Source organism: Phaethon lepturus, unplaced genomic scaffold (genome assembly GCF_000687285.1).
Source record: "Phaethon lepturus isolate BGI_N335 unplaced genomic scaffold, ASM68728v1 scaffold11555, whole genome shotgun sequence".
In the NCBI taxonomy this organism is placed as follows: Eukaryota; Metazoa; Chordata; class Aves; order Phaethontiformes; family Phaethontidae; genus Phaethon; species Phaethon lepturus.
In genome coordinates, this window is record NW_010538384.1 from 70447 (window position 1) to 87509 (window position 17063).

The 17063-nt window shown below is 42.3% G+C and overlaps 1 protein-coding gene across 1 annotated transcript in view; it reads right to left on the bottom strand.

The window, feature by feature from the left end:
- Nucleotides 1–2023, bottom strand: part of DOT1L (DOT1-like histone H3K79 methyltransferase) — a 53297-nt gene extending 51274 nt beyond the window's left edge. Inside the window, exons 1-2 of the mRNA XM_010286783.1 lie at nt 2015–2023; nt 377–420 (exon numbers count right to left, since the gene is read on the bottom strand). Of these exons, the coding sequence (XP_010285085.1) occupies nt 377–420; nt 2015–2023 (53 nt within the window). The remainder of the gene's footprint in view (nt 1–376; nt 421–2014) is intronic.
- Between the last annotated feature and the right edge of the window lie 15040 nt (nt 2024–17063).

Genomic DNA, 17063 nt, shown 5'->3' on the forward strand with positions numbered 1-17063 from the left:
CAGAACTTAAAACATCATGCCACTGATGTTTTCTTAACCTTGCTTTTCTAAGTATCAAATATAGACTGCCAGCTCTGGTTACTGAAGTAGAGCTTCCTTGAAGCATTGTAATCTTCATTATAAGCGGCACCAAAAGTTGAATATCACTATTCCTTTTCAATTCTGTTCAAAAGAGAACAGAATATGGCAAGTTAAAACAAAGCTTGTTTGACAGGAAGATTTGTATTGCAACAATATCAATTCCACTTAGAAAATAATTTAGAGCTGCTAAATTATAACTGCTGCCCTCCTTTATCTCTTGTCTCACGACATCCATTCACTGAGGTGCAGTAAGACACAGGAAAGGGTTCTAGCCATGACTGCATTGAACACTTACCGAATTGTCTCAATAATTTCATGAGCAGCATCATGGTGTTTGTCCTGAAACAAAAAGAAGAGATGTTTTCAAAAAGACATCAGATGTGCTGTTTTTCAGAAGACTGCAGGAATCACAACCTCTTTAAGAAAATAGATGGCAAGCATATGAGGGAAGGAGTCTTTGATTGCCACCCAGGCCATTAAACCCATCAAAATGAGCCCTCTAAGGAAAAATAAGGCTTAAGAAAATCCATTTTTCAAGTTTCTATGGACTAGCAGAAGATGTACATGAAGGAACTGTCATTGTACTTATTTCCCTGTCATTTCCTGAAATCAGGAATTGTGTAGCTGATACCCGTGAGGATTATTGGTATGCAGTAGGTACTTGACTGCAAGTTCCACAATGAACAGCTGATTTCATCGACCTAGCATCTGGTACATGCTCACATCTCCATATGGGCAGTAAGATTCTAGCACAGTGAATGGCTTTCTAAAATAAAGCAGCAACTAAACAGGAGGAGTGGATATCAGTGGAGGGAAAAGAAAAAACCCTCCCAGCACACACAAAAAAAGGAGGCCTGAATATGCAGACCTTTTCATGAACTGAAAAACAAAAAAAACCCATGCACAAAACACATTGAAACTTGTGCATTACAAATATACACTAGACTATGAGGCACAAATGTTTGTTGACTTTAATTTGGGAGTGTACTCAGGAGCAACAGAAGCAGAAGTGAGCAAACTGTTCCAAATTCACGCTAGTAAAATCCTTGGAGCTGCACATATATGCACCATGCTACAAAAAAAAAAAAAATCTACTTTAGGGAAGTTAAAGAAGGTCCTACACATATTGTTGCATCCATCTTGTGAAGCCTTAGTTACCAGAGTCCATCTGCACAAAGTTGAGGTTATATTTAGACATTTGTTTCTTAAAGTGGCTTTGACCTTTTAATTAGGAGTCCAGTATCCAAGGCCCTTCCAGAGTCAGAAGTGTGACTCTTCACTCTCTCTCAAATAATTTCCCTTGTCTTCTGCTACAGAAATGTCATTTCTATAGAGTTACCAGTGCAAAATTCTATAGCAAAGGGGAGGGGACAGGCCACAGAAAGCAGAGTATTGGGGCCAGGGGAAAGGAAGGAATGGAAGAAGAAAGACACTAATGGACAGATGACAGAAAACAGCCGGGATTATCTCTATTTCTTAAAGTCACGGAAGGACGTGATATAAGTCAAACAGAAGCTTTTTCCATCAGTATCACAGCTTTCATATTTGCCTGAAGAAACAGGTTTCCCTTTGTATAACCAGTTTATATACTTAGGATCAGCCAGTCTCGTAGCAGTTCTCATTCCAAGAAACTTGTACATAGCCCTTTAGATACCTGGATAAAAATCTCACAATTGAGAAGCACAGAAAGAAAGGTAAACGTTTCTGAAGTCTGTTATAGTAAAGGCATGAAGGAACACTTCCTATTTTACTAGAAAAAGCTTTTATTTTCAGAGTGGAAGAAGTTAAGCCTGTATCTAGGAGTCACACAAGAGACTAATCAAAGAAAAAAAAAATAATTCCAGTTATAATCTCAAAAAGGAGAAACAGCCAACATACAAGTAGCCAGGACATTTGGGATTGAACACATAATGGCCTAGAAGCCAAGCATTACCTTGGTCATGTTTCATAACAACATGCCAATGCTCCGCAAATGCCCTGAACATCGCAAACCTTGCACAGGCATTCGCTCAGGGCCTGGATGGGGACAGCCCAAATCCAACAGAAACCAACAGCACCAATAAACAGTCACCCAATTTAAGTTCAGAAATGTCAGGTAAGGAATTCTGTTGATAAATCTTGGCCTAGAAAACAGGAACGCAACTGGACTAAAATCTGCTCCTCTCAGTGCACATATAAAAGAAGCAGCAACATACAGGAGGAGGACTTTTCCTTCTTTTCATTTCTTATCTGCAAAATATAAAAATAACCCAAGACAGTCAGCTCATCCATAAACATCCCCTATAAATTTTCACCTTTTGCTACACACAGAATTATCACAATAGAAGCCCCTTGGGCTGATCTAGCTCTTCCAGTAAACTGTGTTCCTGTATAGTAGGAATATGCTTTATAAGCACATTATACTGGAAAGCTGAATTCATGCCTATTTTGGCATAACCGTTTTCTCTGAAGAAGTTATAGTCTTCATTGATGGTTTTGGATAGTTTCAGTGCTAGCAGAACACACTGAGAAACCCCTTCACCTATAGGCGTTCATTTATAATGATCAAAATTGTTTAATTAACTGATTCCTTTGTCTTGGATTAAAAAGTGAAAAAGAAATTAAAAAAAATCCAAACAAATCACAATGCACATCTACAACTACAGATCATCCAATTTAAGCAACTGGTTTTACTAACACAATCTCATGTGGAAACTCCAGCCAGAAGGGGCTTTTCTGAATTTAGTTTGTGTCATTATCGAGGAATAATGAATTTGAAAACAGTTCCACATTTACTGCTGCTAAACTTCTCATGCTGAAACACTTACCAAGTTTATACTCTATAACTAACATGCTTCGTCCAAGTAGACAAGCTCCCAAGATCTCATGCAAGTCTTGCAAACAATCAGAGATGATCTCGTAACATTTCTTCAAAGCGGAGAAGACCATGGAAAATGGAGGAGTGAAGGGGGGGGAAATAGATCTAAAGGAAATACAGAGCGGTTTCCCTTTCTTTAGAGAAATTTTTAGTCCCATTTCAACATTACGGTTGTAAGATTTAATAAGAATAGACATTAAACAGCACCAGTCATCACATCTGTATTCATGCAGTTGTTTATGACACTGATAGAGAGCCTTCAGCAACTCAAAAGGCAAGTTGAATAGAAACCACACCAAAGCCACAGACTCCACTCCGACCAGCATCAGCCTCTGCCCATCATCCTTTCAAGCAGATGCACTGGTTTTGGCCAGACACGCAACTGAGCTCACTGCAGCAGCTTTAACCCAGCTCCTTCTACACTGGATGAACACTGAAACCGGCAGGTTGGGAAGGACTGACAGCAATTCCCAACGGCTCTGCTGCACTCACAGCAGTCTGACAAACCTTACACCTGGCTCAGCCAACAGTCAATCCGGCACATTCAAAGACGTCCTGAAGCTTCTCGAGTTCAGACATCTACTTTTTCTTTTTATTTAACTTTTTTTCAGGCTGCAGTGACCCATGACCAACACCAGCATGCCAGCTACATCTCTCCTGCAGGCACCTTATACAAGCACATCGTGCTATACTTTGGCAAAGTCATCTGTGAGAGCACAGCTTTACAACTGCATCTGCATCCGTACTCGCAATGCTTTGTCAGTAAAATATCCTGGTAAAGAGCCTCCTACAAACAGACTGGCTATCAATCATGAAATACACTGTGCAGAAGCCTTTTGGACGAGTCTCAAGAAGTGTTATCTGTTCTGTTCACAGTCACGAGATGATGCCACGGTACTCTCTGTCAAGAAGAGGAGTTCCATTCATCCTCCAACTCTGCGCCAAACTGTTCTCCCTGCCTCCTCCCCTACACACTGATGTGAAGCATACTACGTGCTGCTCGTTGGCCTGGCTGTACTTCTGCAATGATCTTGTATTTATGTAGTTTGAGAGGCCCTCGGAATCTTCTGAGCCACATAAATGGAAGCTATTTCATGCGACAAGACCTTATCGCTTTAATGTGGTCTATGCACTAAGTATTTAGAGTACAAAGTTGCAGTCTATAGTAATTATTGAGAATGCCCAAGGCTCTTCATAACACGTTTATTAAAAAAGCACCTAAACAAACATTAAAAGTTAGTTATTGCAGTCAATTCTCTCCAGCTGAACTTTATTATAAAGAGTTCTTATTTTCAACCTAAACGTACAATTTAAAATTGAAATGTGAGCTCCCAGAGAAAATTCAATAGTTTTTGCCAAGACATTTCATTGGAAAAATAATGGAAAGAAAGCAGACACTTTTGAAAAACTCACTTATAAGAGAATCCAATTTTCTATGGAAAACAGTGAAGAACAGTTTCAGCCAGCACAACTGAACAGCTTCGCAGTTCCGATTCTTACAACAGATTTCTCCATCCACATTACTACAACTCTAATCACAAGAGTTAGAATTTGAAGCCAGAAACACACCCACTGCTATTACTATCAGTACACTAGTGCCCAGAAGCCGTACCAGCATACCAGACTCCTGCTTACATGCCATGCCAAGCAGAGTCCTCCTACCGAGGTCAACAAGCTGCATTAGTTGTTTTGCCCTTTAGGACATGGAGATTAGGTCATAGAGAATTTTTTTAAAATGTGATCTTTCCCTTCACCTCTTCTCCAACAGTTTCCCAGCCTGATTGTTCTCAGTTAGGACCTTTTCTTGCGGTTTAGGCTCAGCTCTCTAAACACGGGGTGGGGGAAGGATAATGAACGTTTCTGCGTGCTTCAACACTCGAGTCAGTCCTCTCTACAACAGACATTCTGTATTTTGCAGATATGAGAAGCCCTATAGGTAGTTTTAAAGGCAAAATAAGACAGTGCCCAAAAAGCTCTTTCCAAATATGTTTTTCTGTGCAATCATTATAATTTTCTATAATCACATGCTCTTTGTTTGTTAACCCAAATTAAAAAGAACAAACAAACAAAAAACCAATATGACCAGAACTTAAGTTCTTAGTAGTTATCACAGCTATACACTCTAATACCTATGTAAAAAAACTAAAGGAGCCCAAATCACACTATGCCTCAGATGAACAGTACCAGACATATTTCAGTTATCTATACATTACTTTGTTGAACAAAGCACAAAATTTCTAATAAAAACAGCTGAATCTGAAGGTTTTGCATAACACTACCCGAAGAAGGTAAAGTGGTAAAGTGAAAATTACAATTTGTTACATTTTTGCCACAAACTAGCTGTTACGAAGGCTTGTAGTTCAGACTAACTACAAAGCACTACACACTCTTTCATCAGGTGTGGCTGTTTTGGTTACATTATTTTTTCAAGTTAACATCCCTTAGGATATCTTAGCAGCACTATTTTGATATAATTCCATATTCCAGTCCTGTATCCTAGGTTCTTGGGTGTGTTTGTATAGGACTAGTTATCTCACAGTGCAACAATTCCTACTCTAAACTGAATCTCTAACCTAAAGCAACAGATTTAAACATTGTATGTTTCTTCCTCAAACACAAAGAAAACGTTGGATTAAATTGGGCAGCCCTCATTGCCTGAAGCAAGGAACACCACCCTAGTGCCTCTGCAAATTCACATCTTTTTACATTTAGGTCTATCTTATGAAACTATACTTATCCTTGGGGATAAGCGTTAAGTTGGGACTTACGGGTGAACACTGTATTTTTCTAAACATCTCCGCACATGCAAAGTCGGGATCCTTGTGAGATCTGATCAGTCTACAGAGTAAAGGTAGCAAAAAGCCCAAACCCGCAAACCTGAGAGAACAAATGGTTTGAAAATCTGGATGAGGTCTTGAAAAAAAGAAATACAGCTCATGCGCCTTCAATCAGTAGCTCTCAAGCACCATACACAGAACTTTAAGATCCCTTATCTGCTCTTCATAGATAGGAACATTTTTGTGCATAGCTTTGACTGCCCAAGACTAAACTGTCCCACAGCAAAAGCAATTCTTACCTTTGCAGAGCCAGTTTAGTGTTTGAGTCACTAGGCCACACTTCCTCCCCCAAAAACAGGCAAGATGACCAAAGCAGCTCTTCAGAAATGTGCAAACAAGCTGTGGTCAAGCATTTGCAAACCAGGAGGAAGAGATCTCCTACAAGTTCTTCACTGCATACCAGATGAACCCAAACAATTCAGAGAAAACAAAACCTGAAACAAGGTAGTTACAAATAAATTGATGGCACCAGTTACGTACCTTTTAATGATTGTCTTTAGACACCATTCTACTTCCAGTATTTCAACCATTAACACTGGATCCCAAGTACTAAACACTGACTCCACTCATGTATTAACAGAAGCCATTTTGATTTGCCAAACTGGGATCTGCGTATGATCTATTTAACTCACACAACAGAAGAGGTCAGTCTCACTAGCCCCCGGTTTTAAAGAACAGCTTGGTTGCCTGTAGTGGCAGCTCTCTCCCCAGGCAGTGGTCCATAAATCCAAAGGAGGGGATATTACAGCTGGAGACAAGATGGTTAGCAGAGATCAAAAAGATGGATTAGGAAAAGCCAATCAATCTTGCAGAAGGCTAGTGGGACAAGTGCCTCTTTAATGTCCCCTAGGTTTCCTCCATCTGTGGAGGATGATAAGCGTTTCTCTAGACACCAAGAAAGGCAATGTGAGCTACTGCAGCTGCAGCTTCCCCACAGGAACCAGGAAAACATCCAGCATTCTGTGTGGCACGCGGATGCCCTCTCAAAACCACTGCCTTCAGCCTGTCAGAAGTTTGCATTTCTCTTCCCGCAGGGTTTAACTTAATTTACACCCTGTCTAGAAAGATTCACCAGAATCTTTCAGCTTCTCTGTCCAGAGCATGCCCATATTCAGTACACCTGCAAACAATGGTTGACAAGAGCCTGTGAAAAGCCGAAACCAAAGTACTTCCAGCTGCTACAGCAGCAAAGAGCTGCCTGCAGGCCAGCTGAACAAAAGGAAAGATCTCAAGCTCCACAGCCCTGTCAGCTAGTGCCTTCAATCACTTTGCATTTTAAGGTCTTTGCCTCATGCTCAAATGCCAGTTACACTTTGAGCAAGGAAAGGGGAAAGTCTGCTCTGTGCAATAGTTCAAATTGTATAGCTAGCCTTCATTTAATATTGCCAAATTTTATCACAAATCAAGATTGTGTCATTTAGCTTCGACAGCAACAAAAGCCCAAGTCTTCTCACCAAATCAGAGGAGGCCCAAAAGTCTTCTTTGAAGCATCCAATTATTGCTGTTGCCTTACACCAAAGGAATATAAAGACATGCACAAGTATACATATATATTAGTATGTAAAAAAAAGAGGTCTCCTACAGAGAACAGCTTGTATCTATTCTTTTTCTCCCAGCCTCAGAGAAGCTGCGAGGGAAGCAAGAGCTACCAAGACTACATTTTGAAACCCATCTCCCACACAGCAAGAGAGCAGACAAGTTTGATGCAGTTTCAGCAGTTAAGTCTACTGTCACAGAAAACTAAATGGAAAACATGGGGGGCAATTATGGCCCTTAACAGCTATATAGGACTTTTCAAAGAAAAAAAAGTTTGGCCCAAGATCCAAAATATACTAAAACTACTGAGTTAATAAAAGAAACATGCATGAGAAAAGAAGATCCAAACTGATCCGGGTAATCCTCATATAGCATGAGTAAAGGTGATCCAGAATTTGTAGACAGAACAGTTGTGGACCGGGTTGCAACAGGGGCTCACACTTTCATTGCAGCTACCTAAACCACAACAAAACCATTTTGCCTTTCCACATAGCAATTCCAACTGTTGCTACGGACACTGCACAAATGCAGGAGGGAACGGTTCCCATGATAGTGTGTAGGAGGAGCTGTATAAATATATTAACATTCAATCATTCTGCAGGAGTGTCTAAGGCAACATCCACATGGGACAGTTACAGCAGGATGACCTACTGGCTTCAGTCTGTGTAAACCAGGCTTAGCCCAGACATAAGTAAGTAGTTCTATCATGCAAAGAGACAGACTAGTTTAAAAAAAAAATCAGAAATGTTTATAATAGAATATATCGGGGAATGCAACTATTTGGTAAAACAGTACCTTGCACTGGTATATCTTATTGCCCTTTCAGTTAATTTTTAGGCAATTATAAACTGTTCCCACAATATGACAGCTGGAGGGAGCACGCGGATGCTTGCAGCTATTCCAGCAGCTGAAGAAGGGCTATGTGTACACGCAAAGGAGTCCAGTGTTTGCTTATTCTGGGACAGAGTAGACTGCTGGGCTTTCACTCAAGCCAACAAGAAAGGCAGCCCTTCACTTCACAGAGTTTAAACCAACACAGCCACCTGCCTTGCCAGTGCTTTCCTGAAAGCCACCTCTTGCTTTGGGCCAGCAATGCCTGTGCACACACACAGTGAAGTTGGGGAAGGCCTAAGTTAAAACTAAACCTTTCTGGTGTTTTGGTTTAGTTTACCTTTCAACCAGGCCAGTTCACCACACCAGTGTACAAATACGCTGTCAGAAGGGTAAGGGCAGCTTAAACACAACAGCAAATAGACAGAGATGGCAAAAGCAGCAAGAGTTGTTTCTACTTGCAGGCATACCAGCTTCAAACTTTCATGTATCCATGAACTGTGTTAATGAAGAAATAACTCTCCCATGCAGCAGTGACTGGAGAGGTGGGGGGAGCAGAAAACAGCCATATACATCCACACTGCCAGAAGCTTAAACCTTGATGTGAAACCTAAGCAAAGGGTTATTGCTGGTAGAAATGAATACCCACCCCCAAAACTGCTGTTGCCGAAAGCAGCTACCATCTCTTTCTCAAGCCCACAGTCTCCCCACATCCTTGGTGAGTGCTGGGAGGAAGCTCATGGCACAGCCTAGCTCTTCGGTCAGCATTTGCTGTCAGAACAGCTGATATCCACCTCCTACAAGGAAAACCAGCAGGCCAAAGGGAAGCATCCTGCAGGCCACCGGTAGGACACCACCACCTCAAAACAACCACTTCACATTCTGTAAAGATAACTCAATCTTGGACAGCTCAGAAATTCTGCCCCTGCTTAATACGCATAAGTAGTCTAACAGAAGTCAGCAATAAAACCTTAAAAAAAAAGAATGGTTAGATCCCCCGCTTGTAAGCTTCAAATTGTGCTGCAGAGCCACAATACAAACTACATCTACCTCAGACTTTGAACAGCATACAGGAACTTCTAAGTGCCCACCATTTTTAAAAGCTTCCCTTTTAAACACTTGTAAATGACCCTACAATACTACAATGTATTCTTCGTATGTTGCAAATGACTCTGTGTTCTAACAGGCAGGGAGGGAAGTCAAAGCGAGATCAACACAAACTCCAATCCCCGGCTTCAGAGGCGGCTCTGCACCAGCACTTGATCTCAGTTCGGAAAGGCTTTGCTGCCAATAGATAAGCAAGAGTGAATCCCCTGCAACACAATGGAAATCCAGATGAGTAACGAAAAAGTAGTCTTCAAAGGCCAAACTTTTTAGAATTTCAGAACTACATACTGTCAAACACCAATAATATTGCTGAGCTTTAAGAAGTAAATGACAAATTAATGCCAAAACTTCAGGAAACTGCCCTTCACACTACACAGAAGATACTACAAAGTTTCTCAATCACAGAAACGGTAATAAAACCCATTAATTTTTACTAATAAACTTAATTCAGAACTTTCTGTAGCGTTCTCATTTTTTAAAGTTTCTAATGCTTCATTTAGCTGTCTTCAGTAGTTCCTCAGATTTTTCCTCTAACACCAAAAAGTTCTTTCGGTGTAGATTTTTAGGAAATTCTCATTCACTCTTGAAATGAAACAAAACAAAATACTCAGAACAGGAACTTTTTCGTTATTCATAGATCTGTTCATATCTATGAAGCCATCATTTCCTGCTATAAAACATACTCACCCTCTTCCTATGCTCTAAAAATAGTACCTACTCAATTTGATATCTATAGCAGCTTGTGGCAAAATATCATTGTACATTCAGCTTTATTTCTTGTTCCTCTTCAGACTTAGTTTTGTCTCATCTTTAATAATGATTTTGAAAGTAAATATATTATGTTCACAATTCCTAATATGAACTTCTCTTGCTTCTGTGGATCCTTCCATTAGGAAGGAGAAAATAAATGGAGTAAAAGTATTTTAAATATTTTGAGACACTTTACAATTATGAATCCGTGATAAATACACTGTAAGGGAATAACAGCATCCTACCTCTGGTCCTTGTCTTGATCGTTATAGTAAAAAGCTTTAATCAGTTAAAGCTTAACTCAAAGCAGGAAGGAAAAAAAGCAAGGCAGTATGAAAGGGGAAAAAGAAAGAAGGAAGAGTACAAAAGTAGACATATGGATGTCTGGGGAGAAGGGTGATTAAATTTCCCATAAATCTTGCATACCAAGAGGAAAGATATTTTGCCTAAATTCCCAAGAGAAACACCATTCAGTCACATATCTGAGACTTGAAAGGATAATCATCTCCATATATATTAAGGCTGCCATGAAGGACAAGAGTTGAAGTTGCATGTGGTGGCATGGATTTCCCTTGGCACACTAAAAGCTTTCAATACTGTGTCCAAGTGTAACTGATGGGTGAGTTTTAGGTAGATAAATTTGAATTGCCACAGCTAGAACTCTGGCCAGGACAGGAACATTAATCCTCACTCATCTGCTGATAGAAAAAAAAAGAAAAATGGAAGAAAAAAAAAAAAGGAATCTTGAACAGCTCCTCTGTCTTTCAACAGTTACCTTTCAGATAACTCAGTTATATGAAAAAATAAAGACTACTGTGGTCTTAAGATGCAATACAAGAGAACAACTTTCACTTTTCATACAGAAATACTAGGAAAAAAGTATACTTAACTGAACTCACGATTTATATTGTATTCAAAGGGTCAGAGCTTTGAACAAAACCCAGTCTGAAAACTGAACAAGTACTGATTGTCACTCATGGCAAGTTAGACTTCAAAGGGTAAAACCCAGAAGAAAACTGCTATTCTGTAATAACCACGTGCTGCGCAATTAAACGCTGTATGGTTACGGTCTTCCTCGCCTTGTGAGGCTACCTCACCTCCCAACAGCACATTGCTGGGTTCCCTTTGGCATTCGTGAGAGCAGAAAAGCACAGCAAAATGATGCAACTGTGCCAACTCTGTAATTTGCTTCTGTTTCTTTGCTGGGTAGCAGAGAAATCCAAGTACTTTTGAAATGACCAAGTCAATTATTTCCCAGTTTTACACTATTCACTCTCCCCACTCCATGTTTTTTTAGAACTGGGGAGGGAAGAGGGGTGTTGAGAAATCGGAAGTCTGCTAAAAGTTTTCAAACCTTTTCTTCACTAGAGAGGTTTCTATAAGTAATTAGTCATCCCCACAAACATTTCCCAACAAGCTGCATCAACAGCATCTATTAAATCAGAGAAAATCCCCTAACCTCTGCCATCACTGCTGAATTTCTGGGTGATTACTCAGGGTGTGAGGAGGTTTTGCCTGGCAAAGCCAGCTCAACAGTTTCCTCCACTCACCACCCCCTCCTTTGTACCCGCACCACTGCCCTGGGAAGGCAGCATGAGTCAGATTACAGATCAGGGCGGAGGGGGGGCCGGCTGTGAAAACACTGGAACATTTTTTTCCAGCCCAGATATTTTCAGCGATCCAGTTCACAGAGCCACCCCACACACAGCTTCACCACGGCATGACAGAGGGTCTGCCAGCACGCTTAGGGACTGCAGACAGTGGCTGAAGGGGCACCCCACCTTCTCCCTCCAGTGCAGACTGATCCAAGGGAAGACCCACACACACGTAAGACGTGAAGCTGTTTTCCATCAGCTCATCCTGCCAGAGCGTAACAGAGTATGTAGTAAGGAAAGGATGGATCTGTGCAGGGAAAATAGCAAGAGCAAGTGGCTGAGGGAAAGGAGGTGTGGGACAGTCGACCCCTCAACCACAGCCTGCAGCTCCAGCAGGTGAGGTGCAGCACCAAAGGGACCAATTTAGGCCCAATTTAGAACCTTCCTAAATTGATCTTGCAGTACCATGCCATGGCACTCAACTTCAGCAACTGCTCCCCCACCTACCTTGCTTCCTGAGAAGTCAGAGCTAGTCATGAGAAAAACTACTCCCAGTAAAGCTGAGTGACACGCCAAAAAAAAAAACCCATTAAATTCTTAAACAAGGTTTGTTATTCATCTCTACTGTTGAACTTTCATTTCAAAGGTGACACTCTCGGCTGGGCTGTGATTTTCATTATCACTGCCTGCCCTTGAGCTTTTCGTGCACAGCACATTCCTTTGGTGAGAGAATGATACCAGCTGTATCACCGACCGGTGAAGCGAAGGGAAAAAAAGAGAGAAAAACAGCCACACCGCACAGACACTCTGCACCCTTCTGCCTGTACAAAGTCCAGCGTTATCAAGCTTTGTCTCCCATGACTCCTCAGCAGCAGACCCACGTACACCTCTCAAACAGCTGCAGGGGGATGCTCTGACAACACTCAATTAGCCAAGGAGAATTTTTTGCCATTACTGCTGAGTGGAAAGTCAGCAGCAAAGAAGAGGAACACAGACAAATCAATGAATTATTCAAGCCAGACTTATCGTCACAGTTGCTAATTTGGAGGCTTAAGCTTCTGCAGCTCACAGCAGAGCTACCTCACCCTGGTAAGATGTGCACAACGGCACAACAAGGACTGTCCCCTCCTGGGACAGAGTCAAGGGCCTGAGATTTCCAGGCTAGAAGATAGGAACAAAATTGGTAAGAGATACCCAGAAAGTAAGCACTACTGGGATCCACAGTGGCTCACCCATCAGCAGCCTGAGCAGCAGCACAAGTTCCCAAGCACTATCACAACACAATTGCCTAGTCCTGACAAGTCAAACAGGGAGGGGAGGGAACACAACACACAAAAACCTGACACACACAGAGGTTTGCAGTTATCTTTAGAGAGAATGCTATTCAGCAGGCGAACAACGGGAAGGCCCACCAGATGAAAAGAGCAAGGCAAGACAGGCAGATGTCTAATTCTGAAACTTGAAAAGACTTGCACACTCTTTAACGTGACAGGCAGCGAGTCATTTGCAGCCATCCAGGTGAAGGACACCATGCCCTGACAGCCTAAGCCACTCAAAGTCAACACCCGTCCCACCCCGTGCTCATCACCTGGCTGTGCCTCCTGTCCCCCCTTTGTCAGCACTGACAATTACTTTGATCACACTGCAAACCTGGTCAGTGAAAGCCTAAAGGAGAAGAGATAAATGAGCCAGTGTCCTCCTATTGATGCACGCGGTACCACAAAACAGGCTTTCCCACATTGCAGTGGGGTGCAGCTCAAACATCAATTTTGGTGACAATAATCAGCTTCAGCAGCTCTGAAGCCTCCTGTTGCTCAGTTCTGTATGCAAGCAATCCCTCACTGGTGCCAGAGGTGTATCAGCAGAACTGTGCCAGACCAGATTGTGGAACTGATCCAGATTTATATATAAAAAAAAAAAAAAACAACAAACAACCCACACACACAAAAAAAATACACCACACACCTTTTGGACTCCTTATGCAGGAACTGTTGTCAAGAGGAGTTCAAAATACCACCTCAGACACCTCACAGATTAGGCAGAACTTACCATGGTAAGAAAAAACTCCATGTTCAAATGAACAAATATTCAGATTTAACTATAGTAAAATTCAGAGACAAGAGAATGAACCAATTTAAGGACAATTCTCTAGAATAAACCTTAAAATCTGCAAGTCTTAGAACTACAAAGGGACTTCACCCCTTGTATCCATTAGATCTAAATACCAAGTCATGCAAATCAATACTTGAAGTATGACTACAATGCCATCCTCTATTGGCATTAACCTATTTAAGACCACCTGGATCCATGAACTCTGCTCGCTTACCCTTTTGAGCACATAAAATCCAGGCCTGTATCTCATCGGATACCAAAATTAAAATTTTTAATGCAGTATCACCTCTGACAACCCAACACAAGCAAAAAACGGGGCAGGTACGTGGGAGTCAAGGAGTTAAACAGCATATAAAAGAATAAACTCACTTCAGCTCTGGTTAAGCAGGGCACTCAAAAACAGAGGTCAATATCAGAAAATTTGTGAGTCATGAGGAGAGATTACTCACCATACACTATTCAACTTACTCATCACAGTGTGCTACGGACAGAACTGCTCACCATGTATTCATTAGGAAACCATGGCCTTTCCTTTGAGAAAAGCAGAAGGCGGGGGAAAGAGTCATACTTTCAGTTTTGTGTGTAAGCCAGTGGGAGGCTGTATCTGCAACACCAATGCTCTCTCCTCCCACGGCCCTAATTAGACTCAGAGGGAAATACATGTTTCACATCACCCTCCCAGGCTCTTTTAGCATCCCAACAAGCACCAGGTTGTCAGCTAACCTATTATGCAAACTCAGCAGTCTGAAGAGACCCCACTTTTCCTATCGTACACAAAATAAGCAGCAGTCCTGCAATAAATAGACACGTTATTAATCCAGGCATCCATTAACATGAGAGATGAGACCCTTAGCCTTTTACACAGCAATACTGACGCCGCTAATTTAAGATGTAGTAAGAGCATAAAAATAGCCAAGTTACTCAATACAGGGTTACATCACGCAGCGGTGCTCATCAAGAAGCAGGTCTACAATACCACTCAGCCTCTGATGTTGGGAAAGATGATTCCCTGCCATTCCTGGCACTCTCACCAAAAATAATTAGCGAGGACTGTAAGCTTCCCCTCCCCTTTCTCTCCAGCTCTCTTTGGAAAATATATCTCATGGCATACGACAGGAAGCAGCAAGAATGCTGCTAAATAAAACTACTTGAAGTGTATTTCCCCTCCCCAGGTATCCCACCTTACTTCCTAGGAACCAAGCAGCAGAACGAGTGGTGAAACTAAGAAATGTTCTGCTTACGTCAAACAGAGCTGAGCTCTAAAACCACAACGGTACATATACCCTGCTGCCAACTCAAGGCTGAGCCAACGAGGGAAAGAAAGTCTATGGTTCAGCAAACGCTGCCATGTACAGAGAGCGGGATTTATTTCTAAAGCTCCAGAGTTCATCTGCTGCTGCAAAGGCCAGAGCTGCAAGCGGCGTGCGTGTGTGTATGCATGCGTGCCCACGCACGCAAGCGCACGCTTCTCTAATATGCAGCGTGATCTTTTCACCAAAACTGCAGGACAGAATATTGATTGGCTCCAGATGAACCATCCACTTCTGTATTACTGTGGAAAAATTTGCAACGCAGAGAGGTCGGTTTAATGGCAGGATGTTCGGGTTTTGCGGTATTTCCTAACACACGCGGATAGCACATATGGAAAAGCACCCCTGCCCTGTGTATTTGTGATTAACTGGAAAAGAAAATCTATGTATTCTGCCATCTTCAGAACCGGCTGCTCAAGTTTTACTTAACTACATCCTTATTTCCCATCCTGCCAACAGCATTAAAACGCACATGGGGGGGAGGGGGGGGGGGAGAGAGTTTGGAGGTTGTGGTTTGTTTGGTTTGGTTTTTTTAAGCCTGTAGGAAGTTTTGTGAACATACATAAATCCATTCCTTCCTTCCAGATTAATCCCTAACCTATATAATCTTTAACCTATACTTCACTCAACCTGCTTCAAGACACAAGTTAATATTTGGCAACATGAAGAAAACTGAACTGGTCATCGTTATACTTTCAGTTTCTGTCAATTTGAGCAGAGCGCGCGCCCGCGAACACACACACGAATGACAGAGCTGCCCAAACAGGAAAGGCTGCATTAACCAGTGTGTGCTGGAGGCTCCAGCTCCAGGAGCAGCCGATGAAAATAGCACGCCAGCATACATGGAGGATGTTTTGGAAACCACAGATACAGCAACAGCATCAAAAGGCAGGCAGCAGATAGGAATACACAGCCATCTCCCCTGCCACAAGCGATATATTTCTAATCATTCATACACAAGCACGTTACGATTGCCAAGCGAGCAACCATATCAGCAATATCAGCTGCCCCAGCCTGTTTGTCCCAGTATGTTCTCACCATGAAGCAGCACACGTACAAGAGCAAAGCCTGAAACACAGGGAATAACCAGCAGTACTCAGACGCAGTAAAAAAAAAAAAAAAAAAAAAAGATATTTTTCCTTTTACAAACTGTTCTCAAAGATGCTACAAAGAGTTAGGGTGAAAAATTCTTTAAGGGTTGGTACAAACCCTACGCACATACAAAAAAAAACCCTCTCAAGCCTTTTTGCCTCTCGTGAGATTTTCACTAATTTGAACATGGATATTGTTATCAAGGTCACACATCTCTCACTCAGGGCTCCGGAGAGGCAGGAAAGTCAGGCAACTTAGAAAAAAACACCGCTCACGTAACTAAACAGGGACAAGTGACATTTTATTTGAAAGCATGCGGATTACGGCTGCCATCAACTGACAAACCTGACTTGAATTCTGTTCAGACTAAATAAAAGAGAAGCTACAAGGGCACTCGCTCCAGGGAAACGTAAGCAACAGCACCAAGCCCACTAACACGTACGGAAGGAAAGCCGTGCTCCCCTACCCACAATTAACGCTTCTCCTCTGTTTATTTCCACTCCTGCGACCGGTTTTGGGGGGGTGCCCCCGACACCATCGATAATTTAGGCGATATTTATCAGCCAGAAAGCCCCTCTCGATTTCACCCCTCTCGAAGCAGCTCTGGTTATTAACCAGTTACACGAGCCGAGCTCAGGAAAACACGAAAACTTTTCATTAACCAGTCCTCCTCCTCCCCGCCCTTAAGTTTAGTCAACCAATTATAAAAAGAAATTGGGGATTTGACTTCCAGGAGAGCAGCAGCACCCCGGGCGGGGGAGCCCGGCAGCCCCTCACCCTCCAGCCCGCGGCTGCGGGGGGTGCTCCCGCATGGGAAGCGCTACCGGGTAAATAACGCAAATTACTCCCGCTCCCGGGAAGGACGCGCATTACCGGATTGATTAACAACTGACAGAAAGCGCTCGGGGGAGCCACGGCGGGCTGGGGGAGGGAGGGGAAGGGGCCGGGGCTGGCG